This window comes from Microtus ochrogaster, linkage group LG8, assembly GCF_000317375.1.
Source record: "Microtus ochrogaster isolate Prairie Vole_2 linkage group LG8, MicOch1.0, whole genome shotgun sequence".
NCBI lineage: Eukaryota > Metazoa > Chordata > Mammalia > Rodentia > Cricetidae > Microtus > Microtus ochrogaster.
In genome coordinates, this window is record NC_022033.1 from 6,688,762 (window position 1) to 6,704,441 (window position 15,680).

At 46.8% G+C, this 15,680-nt stretch overlaps 1 protein-coding gene across 1 annotated transcript; it reads left to right on the forward strand.

The window, feature by feature from the left end:
* Window positions 1–1,399: 1,399 nt before the first annotated feature.
* On the forward strand, window positions 1,400–8,754 carry Cbln4 (cerebellin 4 precursor). The gene is made up of 3 exons (XM_005362821.2): window positions 1,400–3,041; window positions 5,954–6,070; window positions 7,469–8,754. Exons 1-3 carry the CDS (start codon window positions 2,751–2,753, stop codon window positions 7,664–7,666), a joined length of 606 nt encoding a protein of 201 aa, XP_005362878.1. The 5' UTR covers window positions 1,400–2,750; the 3' UTR covers window positions 7,667–8,754.
* The last annotated feature ends 6,926 nt before the right edge of the window (window positions 8,755–15,680 follow it).

A 15,680-nucleotide genomic window follows, 5' to 3' on the forward strand; every position in this document is an offset into this window, starting at 1 on the left:
CAAAACAAACAACAACAACAACAACAAAACCAAGGCTTAGCTGCTCTATCTCCAGCTTGGATGGGAAGGCAGTCTTTTCCCTACAGGAGAAAAGTGGAATCAAATCTCATCAGTATCTGGTCTCAAAAAGGAGCTCTGGCACTGGGGAGATGGTTCTGTCAGTAAAAGCTTCAACATGAGGACCTGCCAGATTCCCACAGCCTACATGCAAAGCCAAGTATGGTCACACAGGCTTGTGACACCAATGCTGGGGGAGGGGGCAACAGGAGGGTCACTGGGGCTTGGTGGCTGACCCTGTCTTCTCAAGGTTGAGCAGCAAGGTGAGAGGGATAGAGTGAACTCATTCTCCAGCCTCTACACACACACACACACACACACACGCACGCACGCACACATACACACCACACACACACACACACACACACACACACACACACACACTCCCCATGGAGGCACCTACAGCTGCTGGTGATGGTGGTTAAATAAGGAAGTCTGAAAGGGTCAGGTGGGAAGCTGTGGGAAGTTAAAGGCTGCCCTCCCTTAAAGGGCCAGCTAGCTCTCTTGTTCCTTTACAGCTTAGATGAAGGGCAGCCAACATTGTAACAGAGAGCATCTCTCTAGGGCACCTACCACTTAGTGGTGGCACTGCCTACCTCCCTCAACTATGGTTCCAGGTACACATCTTTACTTGTGTCATTATAGGAAGCCAGCTAAGGATCAACCATGGTGTGTGTGGTGGTGGTGGGGGGCATCTTGTATCTTAACACTTGGAATTTTAGCGTAGGTTTACTGTGCAGGTTCCCCTGGAGAACTTTAGGAGGAGACCAGGTTAAAGATGAAGGTCTGGATTCTGCTGAGGAGGAGCTTGAACGCCATTCCAAGAATGCTCATGGCCAGCTGGGAAGCTTGCTCTGTCCCAAGGACACGGCTCAACCGCTAAACAATAAGCAATCAGTATATACTAATCAGCAGGTCCAAGTGGCTGCACCTTCCAAGGGGATGTTGTTTTGATTGGAGAGGTAGGTGTTGCAACCGCTCTTTTGTAGCTAGAAGTCAAGAAGGAATTTTGGAGTGTCCTGACCTCAAAGAATACAGAACCAGAAAACCAGGGCCATTCCTTAGGGGAGTGTGTCATCAAGGTCTGTGTCTTGACCAAGTTCCTGCAGTCAACTCCAGAGCCAAGCCCCGCTTCCCGCTTCCCTTTGGTGGCTGCGGAAGAGGAAAATAAATTGACAGTAGGAGGCCAAAATGGCAGTGGAGTGCACGGGAGAGGGGCAGTACTCCCAGGTGCTGTATTTTAATTGTTACATTTAAGGGGACCCCGTTCACTAAGACTTTTTCTGGCCTTGCTTGAGGTGAGTGCACTGTGTAAGTGCCAAGGCGCTTCCCTGCCTCTTCCGAGGCTCAACCTTCTGAGCGGAAGAAAAGAATCAGGCGCCTCCTCCGCACCCCTCCTCTCCCAGGGCACAGGGCTGCCCCAAGGCTTTCCTGAGCTCCCCGGGCTGGAGACGAGCTCCGGACCAGGAGCAGTTGAGGACGCCGGCGGATCCGCTTTAGAGTCCAGGCAGCAAGCCCCGCAGAACCGCCGCGGGCCTTCCAGAAATCTCTGCATCTGTGTGGGCAGCGCCAGCCGCGTTCGGCTCAGAGAGTCCTACTCTGGGCAGGTCCAGGGGCCCTGCAACCCCCTTCGCGGGTACAGGTGAAGCAGGGGGCGAACAGCCACAGAAAGTGCGGGCTAGAGGGCTTCCTCCTCTGCCCACACCCCACGGAGTTTTCAGGGCGGAGTGGCCTCGGACCTTGGCAGCCGGCAGTGCGGTGCGCCAGGCTCAGCCCTGGTGCGTTCAACGTCATACAGGCGCTGCTCTGTTGGGGTCACAGGACTCCGTTTTTGCTTTCCGGGGACCCACGGGCTGAGAGAGCGAGCCAAAGCCATCTGCACGCTGAGCTCCTATAAATAGCGCTCGGGTGCCCTCTTGGTGCTGTCTGTCCCTCCAGGCGGTTGCGCTGCGCGCCAAGACACAAAGTTGTACGCAGGGACACGGGAACCCAGGGCAGTAGGCGCCCTGCACCTTAGAACTGAACCGGAAATATCGTGCTTTCGGCGGGGGACTCAGTTGAGCCGCCTACCTGCGTTGTAGTGAATCTGGGCTTTGGGGAAATTTTTGACCAAGCGCAAGTGGGAGTCGCTAGCATTCTGGCCATGAACACAACCTGGCGTTCTTCTCATCCCCGGAAACACCTCCTGCCTCTGTAATTTTTCCTGCGCCAGCCAGAGTACCTCGGACAGGACCGTCACCCACATCGCTTGGCACCCGCCACCCTGGCGTTTCCTCGTTGAGTCCTCTGTCTTCAGCTCTGTGCTCCATCGGGAAGTACTTGGGTTTGGGGTGAGAATTTATTTTGTTCCTTTGAGGTGTGATCGAGAGGGTCTGTAGACTTTTTAGATGTCAATGTACAAGTGTGACTTCAGGGGCCCCAGGCAAAACTGACTTTGGGGCGGAGGAGGTTAGGGTAGGGAGTTCTGCATGAGCTGCTTAAAGGACAAAGGTAACAGAACCAACCAGACAGCTCCAAGGGAGACTTCAGCCCGGAGAATTGGTGGAAGTGCGCGCGCCGCCGCCGCCGTCGCCGCCTTTCCTGCGGCGCTGTCGATCTAGCCACTGGCATCTTCCCGAGCTCCGGGATCCCGGGGTAGCAGGCGCCGCCCGGGAGCAGAAGCACCAGGCTGCGGCTTGCGCACTCGGCACACCATGGGCTCCGCGCGCCGGGCGCTGTCCGTGGTACCGGCTGTTCTGCTGGTTCTGGCGCTGCCTGGGCTGCCTGTCTGGGCACAGAATGACACCGAACCAATCGTGCTGGAGGGCAAGTGTCTGGTGGTGTGCGACTCGAACCCAGCCACAGACTCCAAGGGATCATCATCTTCTCCGCTGGGGATATCGGTCCGAGCAGCAAACTCCAAGGTGGCCTTTTCGGCGGTTCGGAGCACCAACCACGAGCCATCCGAGATGAGCAACAAGACGCGCATCATTTACTTTGATCAGGTCAGACCCCCCCACGGGATGCAGGGCGCCCAGCGGGTGGGTGGTCTCTGAGTACCGAGAACTGCCTGCCCAGATTAAGCTAGTATGATTAGGATGTGGCGAGATCATTTAAGCAGCTATCTCTCTGAAGGTATCAATCAGAAACTTGAACTGCTTCCTTTCCCCAACAACCGCAGCCCCCATACCCCTTGGTGTCTGGTGGAGGCCTGCGCGGTGGGATGGCTTGGGAGCGCAGAGGCAGGCACCTGGAGATCAAAACAAGTTTAGCAGCAACAGGTCATGGGGGCTGAAGGGAATACTGTCCCTGGATGCTGAGATCTATCGGTAGAGAACTTGGCTCTCTAGCTCAGACTTAGCAGCAGGTGCCCTGGAGGTGTTCCTGAGGGGCCCTAGAAGAGAGCTCATAAATGTTTGAGTTGTGTTTCCAGGTGGGAAACTCATCTCTCCGAGGAGCTCTGGGACTCCAGAAAGTGCAGAGACCCTACCAGGTGGACACAGAGGATTGAGGGTGGGGTTCTCCGGGCTAGAAGCTATGCAGGGTCCAGGGTGTCTGGATCAATACTACCCTGCCTGGTGTAGACCAAAAGCCCTTCTCACCACCACTTGACTTAGAAAAGTTGCCCAGGCAGGAAGAAAGGGGATTGAGTAATTGTGCAGAGGTTAGGTGGGTAAGCGCTGGGGAGCTGGGTTCCCCTTCCTGGGCTTGGTTTGGTTCCTCCAGGGCATTGCAAGGTGCTGAGGAGGCACAGATTTTGAGGTTGCAGTGAGGGGATGGGGCTGTACTGATGGAAGCCAAAGGTTCTGTTGAGCGGCTCAGTGCTCTGTGGACTGGAGCAATGAGCAACCCCGGGATATCAGTTTAGCAAAGCCCCCTAGGACAGAAGCCCAACTCCAGCATGTTGTGCCCAACCCCAACAGTACCTGGAGACTGTCTAATTCTCAAGTCACAGTTCACAGCTGTATGCAGAGCCCTGTGGGCAGGTCAAGTGGGGCTGAGGTTTTGTGCTCCTTAGTTCTAAGTGATGCGTTTGCCAGCTGGTCAGGGACAGAGATGTCTCCCTAGAGGTTTAGTATGGGATAGCTATAAATTTTTTTAAAAAATGAATTAAGTAGTCCTTTTGGAGATTTTGGTGCAGTATTTAGCAAAGTGACGGGAAGGGAGCGTGACACCACCCCTGGTTGCTGTTTTAGTGCCCCATCTAAATGTTGGAACCCTGTGGACATTGTGCTATAGTGCTTTGGGCCATTCTTTTCAATGACCTTCCCATCAATTAGAAGAGGAAAGGGATATTTCTTTTGCTCAGGGAGCCATGCATCTTAGAGACAACAAGACACGTTCAGTTATAAATCATGATGTGCCTGGATGCTTCAATTACCCTCTGGAGTCCGCATCCGGCTTTGTGTTTACTAACCGACACTAATCAGATGCCTCTATTTTGTTAATGAAGGATGACTTTTATATCTGAATCAGGACATTGGCTAAGTGCCTTACTTTATTTTCAATGTGCTGGGAAAAGATGTTTTTGCCAATGTTTTGTCAGAGAATCTCACACAGCTGGTGTCTGATCTCAGGTCAGAGTACAGAGAGCTGGTGCTTCCGGGGAAGAGGCTTGGATCTCAGTCCAATCGCACACACACACTCGTATTTCAAGCAGAGCTGAGGCTGGTGCATTTACCTAAACGTTCTAAGCGCGCTGACGTTCTGGTGTGCTGTGGAGAGGCAGTAGTGCACTTTGATGAAGAATGCAGGAAGTGTGCGTGTATTCATTTCGGCGAGAAGGCAATGGTTAACACAGTTATCAACAGAGCAGTTCTGGCAAACAGAAAATATGTCTTTAGAGACACATCTGACTTTTTTGGATTTACTCCTTGGCGAAACATGAAAGAAAGCCTCCTTATCTATCTTCCTATCTCTCAGGAAGGGACTTACCTTTGAGACACTGAAATTTAGCTGAGGACTCACTGAAATTCAGAGTTAATATCTTAACCAGGCATTACAAGGCGTGTTATGGCTTTTTTAGAAACAGTGCTAAACTTCACTTTTCACTTTTGACCCTTGGACACCAAATGGATTTTAGGTGACTGATGGGATCAAACAGGACACTGAAGAACACAGAAAGGCCACTCAGTTTACTGTCTGCCGCATCCATGCCCTTCTCTTGGCATCTAGCCAGGGCTGACTCATTGCCAATGTATTATGTTAAGGCTTAGATGGTGCATAAACCAAACAAATGGCCATGGGCCTGAGGAGAGCCCTGGCAGAGGCTGGGAAAGGACCTGGCTTTCCCAGCTCTGTTACACCAACTGTTGGTGTTGAGATGGCACCCCATGGTGGAGGGGTCTGCCTCTCTGAGGCGTCCACGGATGACTGCAGAGAGCCCATGGATGTCCATTGGCTGGCTGGGTAACGTCACTTCTGGACATTGGGAAGGCTTATAGACTGTGGAGATGGAACTGCATGGTAGATGCCTTCCATCTGATTCTCTGTGTAAAGCTAACACAAACCTTCGTACGTTCCTTTGATGACCCTAGAGACATCTGGCCTGAAAATTGAGGCATAACTACAACACCGTTGCTTTGTTTTTATTTTTGCCTGTGCTCTTTATAAGGTAGAAGAACCTTTCATTATGCACATCCGTTTTCCAAGTCGCTCAAGAGAAAAGAAATAGGATTAGCTGTTTTATTCTCTATTATTTCTGAAGTTAGTAATTGAAAATAGAAGAAAGGAAGGAGAGAAGAGAAGAGAAGGAAGATATAAAGGAAAGGGAGGGAGGGAGGGAGGAGGAAGGGGAGGGAGAAGGGAAGAAAAAGGGAGAGGAGAAAGAGGGGGAAGGAAGAGGCAGGGAAGGAAGAAGGAATTTACTCAGTCAAAAACTATAATAATTGATCTTTATTTGTTGTTTTTATCTTAGATCCTGGTTAACGTGGGCAATTTTTTCACACTGGAGTCTGTTTTTGTGGCACCTAGGAAAGGAATCTACAGTTTCACTTTTCACGTGATTAAAGTGTACCAGAGCCAAACAATCCAGGTATGTGCTTCGACCTCTGTGCTCTCCGCTGCTGCGTTTAAGTCTTCATTCAGACATATGCTTGCATAGTAAAGATAGCTGTCCACCCCTCTAATGTATTTTCAAGGTTTAATTGCATGTTTCCCTCATAACATCCATTTGAGTATGTGATAAGGCACCTAGAGAAAGAAGCAAACGAGGTATTACTCCGATTACAGCCCAATGTAAAACAAAACAAGCAAACAAACAAACAAACAAACAAACAAAAAACCCAAACCAAACCAAAATAAAACACAGCTTGGCCAAACCTTGACACCAATCTCTGCAGAAGATCTTGATTTTATTTCATTCCTGAACAAAAGTTATTCAAACTTATAAGGAAAAAAAAATCTTATAGAGCTTTACAAATGGACATTAAATAAGCAAAACAAATTTACGATCATTTAAAAATTATGAGATGCAATTTAGCCATGGAAACCAAGCAACCAGGGAATGGCCATTAATAATTCTTTGAGAAAGGATGTGCATAGCACATCATGCTATGGTTTATTTTTGATACCTCCATCTCAGTTGCAGTTGCACGGTTAGTCATGTGTCTTGTCTGGTGCTTGCTCACACGAGCTTGGTTTTACACTAGAGCAGACATAGAGATATTATAGCATTAAAATATGTCAATAATAATATATAATAAATCAACAATATATAGCATACATAATAATAAATATAATGACCAATACAGTGCATACATAATAAACAATACAATAACAATATAATAAGCATTACAGTACTTGTCTATGGAATTCTAAGATGTGTACTATTGAATGTTTAGCATCTATATTACATTTCATGTCTCTATGATTAATAGATGGCATGGTCGCCTGTCACTTCTTTATATTCTAGTGACTCAATAAATTGACCAGCCTTAGATTGAATCTTTTTCAGATTAACTTTAACCCAGGAAAAAGAGAGTATATACAGACCACATCTGCTTCCCTGGAAACTCTGGTGTTTCAGATGACTTCTGTTGCTCCTCAGATTTCAGAACAGGAGACACCTACTCCGACGCTGGCAGCATCTGGCTGTGTCTGACTTTATTCCCTAAAGAGTTGATGTTGAGTATGTGGGGCCAGTAGCGTAGGTAGCTTTGTTTACACACCGAAGGAAAGCTGGCTTTCACATGATCAGGTGGCTCTCTGGATGGCATTGTTTTGGTAGGTAGTTAAGGAGATTTCTATAGGAACAAACACATACATTAAATATACTCACACTATCCATACTGACCCTCATTTGTCCAGTTTGAAGGGAAGGAGGCTATTCCCCTAAAAGCAAATGTTTGAGCAGCTCAGCTGTCTTGGACTATTTGAAGCACATATTTTGATTTTAAAGGGAGCTTTTCATTGGTCATCTCTTTCCTTTCAGGTTAACTTGATGTTGAATGGGAAACCAGTCATATCTGCTTTTGCTGGGGATAAAGACGTGACTCGGGAAGCCGCCACCAACGGAGTACTACTGTACCTGGACAAAGAAGATAAGGTTTACCTAAAACTGGAGAAAGGTAACTTACTTGGCGGCTGGCAGTATTCCACGTTTTCTGGCTTTCTGGTGTTCCCTCTATAGAACTTGGCTTCTCCGTGATGCCCGTGCGTGAGGGCGCCCACCCCTGGGTTACCAGAAGACCACGTTTTACCCTTGGATCGATGTCCCTTTTGTTTCGCTCATGAGTGACTATGGATTCTCTTTAAGGATTCTAGACCTGTCTGGAGAAACATACATGTCACAGATTATCTTCACGTGTGTGCCAGTTTCCTTATGTGTCAGTCAGGACTCCAAAGCCGGAAATCCCTAAATCTGCTTACAGGTTAACGGTCAGAAGTTGCCTCAAGGTTCGTTCTATTTAGTTTCCTGCGGTTACTGCATTGGGGTTTTCAGTTCTTTGTTTTTGAAACGCCGGCAAGCTTGTCTGAAAGTTAGAAACCTTGGAAGTTCTGACTTCAGTGGTTATTATGGAACTGCCAAAGACTCGTATATTGTGTGGGTACATCGATTACACTTGTCTTCTTTTCCTTTGTTTGGAATTATAATTACTTTGGCATTGGTTTGTTTTGTTCTCTTAAGGTAACTGGAATTGTATTTTAGTGAGTGTCGTTGTGTTTTCTCTACCCATAAGGTAACAAACAAATGGCTTGCCTCAAAATGTAACTTAACTCTGAGCTCACCCACATGACCTCCCTCTTGTTCCCTAAAATGAATGCTCCATAGTTGTATTTTAATTATATATGTGAAAGAGTCATATTTTCCCAAATTATATTTTCTAATAGGAAAAATAGATCATAATCTGACAAAGAAAAAGTTACTTACCCCAATTCTAAATGCTCAGTCCCCAAATCTTGGCAAAATAGCTCCCCTTGGTGGAAAATCTTATACTTTATTGCTCAGCTTTAATTAACGTGATTGATAATAACCACTTTATTAAAACCATAAGGGATTATTTTCCCCTTCAACATGACCATGTTATTAACTGGAGATGGTATGCCCTTGTTTTTAATTATATCTATTTTTCAAATCTCCTGTTGTGTTTGAAATATCATCTGGTTTTGCCTTAATTCCTTAACTTGTATATATATATATATATTTATCTGTTCAGCTAATATTAAATCCAGATACTCCATAACAGAATTTAGTGCAATATCTTATTTTGTCTTTTGTATAGGTCATATGAATTCATAAAATTATTTATGTCTCTGTTGCAGAATAAAGATTATTATATGTTAGTGGGATGGTTGGTTCGGTCCTTTTGGTTTGACAATGTGTCTGTCTTCCATGTAGTTCGTCCACCCTTCCACCGTTCCTTCCTCCTGTATCCTTCCCTCTAAGACTCCATTTCCTTCCTTCTTCCCTTCCTTCCCTTTTTCTAGTTTCTTCCTTGAGTTAAAAAAAAAAATCCCTTCCTGAGTTTTCAGGTAATGTTCTTTGAGTTGGTATAGGAAATCTTTACTGTATTTAATCTGTCCAAATCTAGGAGTGGCAAGCTTGCCAAAAGGGAATCAATGAATTTAGCAAACTCTTCCTTCATAAGGACTTGTGAGGAAAGTGAAGTTAAAAAGATATCTTGAAATCTTACAAGGTTGCTCCATGGATGAGTGAGTGGTGGCCAGTATCAGGCTGGTATCTCCAGAGGACTTTGACAAAGGTTCCACCCTTACAGCTTCCCACCTTGAAGTGGAAGACAATATTTCTATGACTCTGAGTGGTGGTGGTGGTGGCTCCATTTCTGGATCTGTGGCCTGCTGGTGGCAAGGGTCCTTTGGTAGCTGGGGCCACAGGAACATGTCTCAAAGAGACCTACACACATACAACTTCCAGAGTCTATGATTAATCTCCAAGTTCAGTCAGCTCTTGGGATGTTCCGTCACCTCTAGAAGACATCTCTGTTTCCTAGAAAGAACTCTCTGCAGACACTGGCAACAGTCCCTACTGGCTTTCTGTGAACAGCCCTGATTTTATAATTTGAAGAAAATATAAAACAAACAAAACAAAACAGCATTTCATAGAGAGGCGACAAAGGGGGCTTTAGTCCCCAGGCCAGTGCAAGCCTCTAACCAAGCAACAACTCTGCCTAGCAGATAATCCCACCCCATCTATGCATACTGAGTCTGCATCCGGGCATCCAGCAAGAGAATCATAAGTGAATAGATTGGTTAGTCATTATTTTGGCAACATGAGTCAAAAGTATTGAATGACCAATTGTCACCTATGGCAGGATGGAGAAAGTGAGGCTATTATCAAAATAGGTCAGTGCATCAATGTATTCACGAATGGACTTGTAGCCAACATTGAGGGCTTGTCCTCATCTTTCTTGATTCTTATGAACATAAAGATCCATCGGGGAAGCTCTGAGATTTGACTCCTGAGTTCTAACCTGTGCATCTTGGGATTCACGATCCATCGTGTACTGGGGGAAGATCTGAGACAGTGGCTATCGGATGTGGGAGGTCTGTGATGCTAGAGCCGGAGTGAAGAGATGAGGCCAGGATGAGAGCCATGGAGGTCCCACTCAACGAGCCTCGAGGAGGTTGAGAGCTATCACAAATCCATGGCTCAGAATGTAAGAATGGCAAGAGAGAGCATAAGCAAGAGGTGGGATGACCTAGTCCTGTCGTGATATTTCATTTGTATTTTAATAAATAAAGCCTCCCTGAAGATCAGAGAGTAAAAGAGCCCTACTGATCAGCCATACAGACCAGGCAGTGGTAACACACACCTTTAATCCCAAGAGCCACACTACTTTGCCATAGAAACTGGGCTGTGCATGCCTTTAATCCCAGCCCTAGAAAAGATCATAAAATGGGAGGAGACAGCTCTCAGACACAGTCTCATTCTGAGATTCCTGGATCATCATTTCAGACTGAGGTAGAGGTAGAACCAATGACTAGCTGTTTTACTTTTCTGACCTTCAGGTTGAACCCCAATTTCTGTCTCTGAATTTTTATTAATCTTGCTACATAGTCCAGAAAGCCCTGACTTTGGGTAGATACAGGCTGTGGTCCTGTGGCCTCTGTTTGCTCTCCCTATCACTCCCACAGGTTCTTTGTCTTTCTGAGCTTGAGTTACTGCATTTGCAAAAAAAAAGTAGTGGACTGTGGAGGACTGTGTGCATTGCTGTAAGACACAGGAAGTGCTTGGGGCATGGTGGGAGCTGGACTCTCCAGTCTGACCACTGAATCTTGTGATCCTCAACATTGAAGGCCTTAAAATGGGCAGGGCAACAATGCTCTCTGTGGAGAGTACAGGGTCCTCACTAAGAGTGGAAGCTGAGCTGGGATGAGCAGGACGAAGAGCAGAAGTGATGTTGTCACAAATATTTCCTCAAATGGCACCAGGTCCTCTCTGCATATTCTATAGCATGAAAAATTGTTTTCAGAAGCTGATGTGCGCGAAAGATGCATGCTAGTAGAACCCTGCATTGTCTTGGCCCCTCAACACTTGCAACAGGAGCCCCTCCCTCCTAGACACTTCCTATCTCCTGTGTCCCCCCCCACATCCAATGCAAACCATCCTCTGCAGCCAGCAGTTTCCTCCTGAAAGAAACTCAAGGAAACTAAGCTGAAGGAACAAGCAGGGGTGCAGGGATTCCAGGTGTTTTGGGGAAGGTGCCCCTGGTCCACCGATTGGATTACATTTAAATTTTTTTGAATTATTATTGTTGTCTACTTAAGTTTGATCCCCTCTTCCTTTTGATTTTTTTAGTGATACTTTATTGTATTCTTTTAGCCCCTGGCCTCTACCTTTTAGCAAATAATTGCTTTAAATTGTATATGTGCATGTTTGTCATGTGTGTTCACCCGTGTGTGCATGTTTGTCATGTGTGTTCACCTATGTGTATGTTTGTCATGTGTGTACACCTGGCCCACACGCTAGTGTGGTATGCACTTTACCCACTGAGCCATCTTCTCAGCCCCCATCGTTGACAGCTAACATGGATGAAATTATCCTCACGATAGATTGTGGGCTGCAAGATCCCGAGGTTGTAGCATGAGTAATAACCCCCTTTCCCTGCTTTTCTGTTATCCCTAAACACCAGCAAAAGCTAGACTTGTCACCTGAAGCCACAGTAATATGTAGACATGGTCCCACCCCACTGAGGGCCCTAGGCTTGATTGATCCCCCTGTACTGTATAAATCACCAGTCTCTTGAGCAGCAGCGTCCATTGAGCTTAGCAAGGCCCACATATCAGTTTGCCTGGTACTACCCAAAGTGTTGAGAACAGAGATGTGTGGCATCTTGGGCCTCACACAAAGCCTTGGTTCAGTTCTGGTCCCTAGTGATCAGCAGAGGAGGAGAGTGGAGGACTGAAGAGGTTGGTACCTCGCTAGGTGGGTTTTATTCTCTTTCTAATTAGTGTGGCTTCTGAGATGAAAATCACTCATGTGCATGCAGACATGTGTGCATGCACACATGCACACACACACAATCTTGCTACCCCCAACCTTTCTGAGAGGCAGTAACAGCCCTGTGACCTTGACCTTAAACTCTTTCATCTCCTTTTCAAGTTAACACCTATGAGAATCACCTGGTGACCTTGGTCAGACGTTGACGTGGATGGAGTAGATCTGGGAGGGGCTTGTGCCTCTACACTGGTAACAGCTGGTCCTGTATTCTCAGCTGCTGCTGCTGGCTTGGGTCCTTGCTAAAGGAGAACAGACTTTCATCATTTCTACAGCGAATTTACTCATACATTCTGCCTACTATAGCACCTACAGCTTCTGGGGTAGAAACCCTGGTAGTGGACCCAAGACTCACCCCGGACCTACCCAGTTGCAATCTGTATTTTAAGAAGGGTTTATGTTCTTGTCAAGAGGTTTGTTTTCTTAGATTTATTCATTTTGTTTTATGTGCATGGGTGTCTGCACGTGTGTCTGTACACCGCGTGCATGCAGTGCACTCGGAGGTCAGAAGAGAGCGTCAGATCCCCTGGAACTGGATTTATGGACAGATGACGCTGGGAAGTGAACCTGGGTCCTCTAGAAGAGCAGCGAGTGCTCTTAACAGCTGATCTGCATCTACAACCCCACATGAGGAGTTTTAAGTACCACCAGGTTCTAGAAGCCTTGTCTTTAAGGGAGACTGCCTGCTTTGGAACCACATGGGACAACAGGCTGCCTCAGCCTAACAAAGTCTTACAAGTTCATGCAGGTTTAGGGTATTTCCTTTGCAGTGACAGAGACATGTGAGTCTACGTGTGACTCAATGTGTAGCGGCTGCTTTGCTCTCTGTGAGCAGTGATGCTCGCTCAGGTCCAGGCTTCGAGGAGGCTCAGTCTGGCACCTCCTTCTGTGAGGGAAGAGAACCAGGGACCATCTGGAATACAGCAAGCAAGGGTTGGAGGATGGCTCCGAGTGGGGGAAAGATGCTGGACCGCCTGCCTGAAGACACAGGTAAGTCATCCACACCACGAGGCTTCTGGGGAACCTCCCTCCCCAAACCACCCTTTGTTCTGAAGCACGGGGAGCTACAGCTTGCTTTCCTCTGTAAGCAAAGTGCTGCCCTCTGAGGTGGTGGTGCCTCTCTCTGGATAAGGATAGATTTTTCTCTCTCTCCAGCTCCTCTCGAACACTCCTCTGTTTTTGTCGTGTTTAAGCTTTCCTGTCAAACCATAATCGATAACAGACAGAAAATATGTGGGAAAATAAGAGTGGAGTGGCCAACTATTTCAACATTCTCTTTCCCTTATCTTCATGACTCTGTGTCATCAGGGAGTCATTTCCCAGTTTTCTTCCACAGCTTTCCAGAGAGAAAGACAAAGAAATGAAGGCCATGGTTGGGCCTGCCTTGAGGTGGGAGTACAGGATGGCCATCACCCACCCGCTGACAGACAAGCTGTGCAGACCGTGGGAATGACTGGCCAGCCGCAGGACAGCGCTGGGCATTCCTGTATCACTGTATGGCCAGGAGGGCTGGTTGCTGCCGTCCAGGCAGTCGAAAGATCGCCTTTACAGTGGGCTAGCAGGTTAGAAAATGTGTCCAGGCTCTGAGTTCCACAAAGCCCCTGTTCTCTGTGTGGATGGGATGAGAGTGGTGGTGGAGGTGTGTGTGTGGTGGATCTGTGTGGATGTTTGTGTGTCTGTGAGGGGGTAGTTGGTAGTGCATGTGTGTGATGGCATACGTTGTGCATACTGACAGTGCATGTGTGTGTGTGTGTGTGTGTGTGTGTGTGTGTGTGCATTTGTATAAGTGGAGGCCAGAGATAAATTTCAGGCGTTTGTCCTCAGGAGCTGTCTGCTTGGTTTTCTGAGATAGGGTCTATCTATATAGCCCTCTGTGTCTTAGAACTTGCTATGTAGATCAGGCTGGACTCAAACTTACAGAGATCCTCCTGCATCTGCCTTCTGAGTACTGGTATTAAAGGCGCATGCCACTATCCCCAACAAAATGTATAACCCAGGCTGGCCTTGAACTTGTCATCCTGCTGCTGCTGCCTCCTTAGGCAAATCTTACTGCCGTGTGTCACCACAATCAGCCACATCGTTTTTGAGACAGAGTCTCTCTTTGGGATCTAGGGTCGCTAATTCAGCTAGGCTGGTTGGTCAGTGAGCTCCAGGGATCCTGTATCCATCTCTCTGCAGGGCTGTGTTATAAGTATAGGCTGCCATGCCCAGCATTTATATAGGGGCTCTGGGGATCAAACTCAGACCCTCATGATTTCACGGCAAGCCAAGTGCCGAGATGACTGAACCATTTCTGCAGCTTCTGACAAAACATGGAGCATGCTTTATGCTCTGCAGCCCCCATCTCAAAGACCATCCCATTAGTTCACGATCAGGATGCCCAGACTGAGCGATAGAACCCTCGGGATGGAGCTGGGGACTCTGGTTTTCTGTGTTCCTCTTGGTGAGTAGCAGGAGACTATTTTCTCCTAAGATCCTTCTCCTTTGCTGTTTAAAAATGCATAAACAGTCACACGTGCTTCTTCTAAAATATCTTAGCTTTTACTGTTAGCATTTTTAACACCACAGTCAAGCACTGTCAGGATTTTGCCCCACTGCAAAAGAAACAAAAACAAAAAAGAAAATGGAGGAAATGCTAACAAAGGGAGTGTTTGATCAAAATAGCAGCATTCAGAGAAAAAAAATTAATCTCGAAAAAAATATAAGCAGGAAAACAACCGTTAAATCTTTGCTAGTATCTGATTTGACAATTCAGTGGGGAAAAGTTAGATTGAAATTTTGATGCCAATAAGTTGTTATCATCCTATTTTGAGAGTTAAGGGCCCATACTCTGCAGATTCAGTGTTATTTTTCCCTCTTCTTTTCTAGAGAGGTGAGGTCAGTTCTCTGCAGGTGGATGGATGCTGTCCCTCCTGCGAGGCCTCAGCTCCTGCTACTTAGAAGTGACTTCTGAACCAAGGCCAAATCTCCTTCTACCCTTTCATTTTTGGGGCTGGGCTGACCAGAAGAAGTACGCTGCTGAGAGAGTCTGGTAATGTCTCTCGGGCAGAGGATCACCCCACAATTTAGCAATTCAAGGGGACTCTTTCAGAACTTGGCAGAAAGTTGGATTTTGCTCTCCCTGGCTTGGGAGCCAGTCTTAAACTAAGGCTTCCAAGGCTGCGGGATTTCAGATGACTGATGTCAGAAGCCCCTGTGCTGGCCTCCGGGGCCAGAGGATTTTACCCATTTTTTTTTTCCTCTTGGAAGACGGTAAGACAATATTTTATAAGCACCTGTAAAGGGACCATAGAATCCATAAGAACCATGAAAAAGTCCTGCTGTACAAGATTCCTTGTCTTCTGAACTGTTAAAAAGAAAAGAAAAAGATTCAAGTCCCCCCTTTATGATGCTCGTTGGCACAATGCTATGAGCTGAGGTGGCATTGAAACCACAAGGTCGTCCATGGCATTTGAGATTTCAAGACTAATATATGCTAGAAAGGGAGGAAGGAAGGAAGGAAGGAAGGAAGGAAGGTAGAAAGGAAGGTAGAAAGGAAGGAAGGAAGAAAGGTAGAAAGGAAGGAAGGAAGGAAGGAAAGAAAGAAGGAAGAAAGGAACTTTCTCTTGAGGTTTGGGGTGCTCGCTTTGTTTTCTTTTAATCCCCCTCCCACCCTAGACAGACTTTTAAGAAGTTATTTCTTCTA

Bases quoted from the DNA above. Each gene is read 5' to 3' on its own strand.
- Cbln4 (XM_005362821.2), top strand. From the start codon at position 2,751: ATGGGCTCCGCGCGCCGGGCGCTGTCCGTGGTACCGGCTGTTCTGCTG. The intron at 3,042-5,953 runs GTCAGACCCCCC...TTTTTATCTTAG, and splicing joins GCATCATTTACTTTGATCAG to ATCCTGGTTAACGTGGGCAA. The intron at 6,071-7,468 runs GTATGTGCTTCG...CTTTCCTTTCAG, and splicing joins ACCAGAGCCAAACAATCCAG to GTTAACTTGATGTTGAATGG.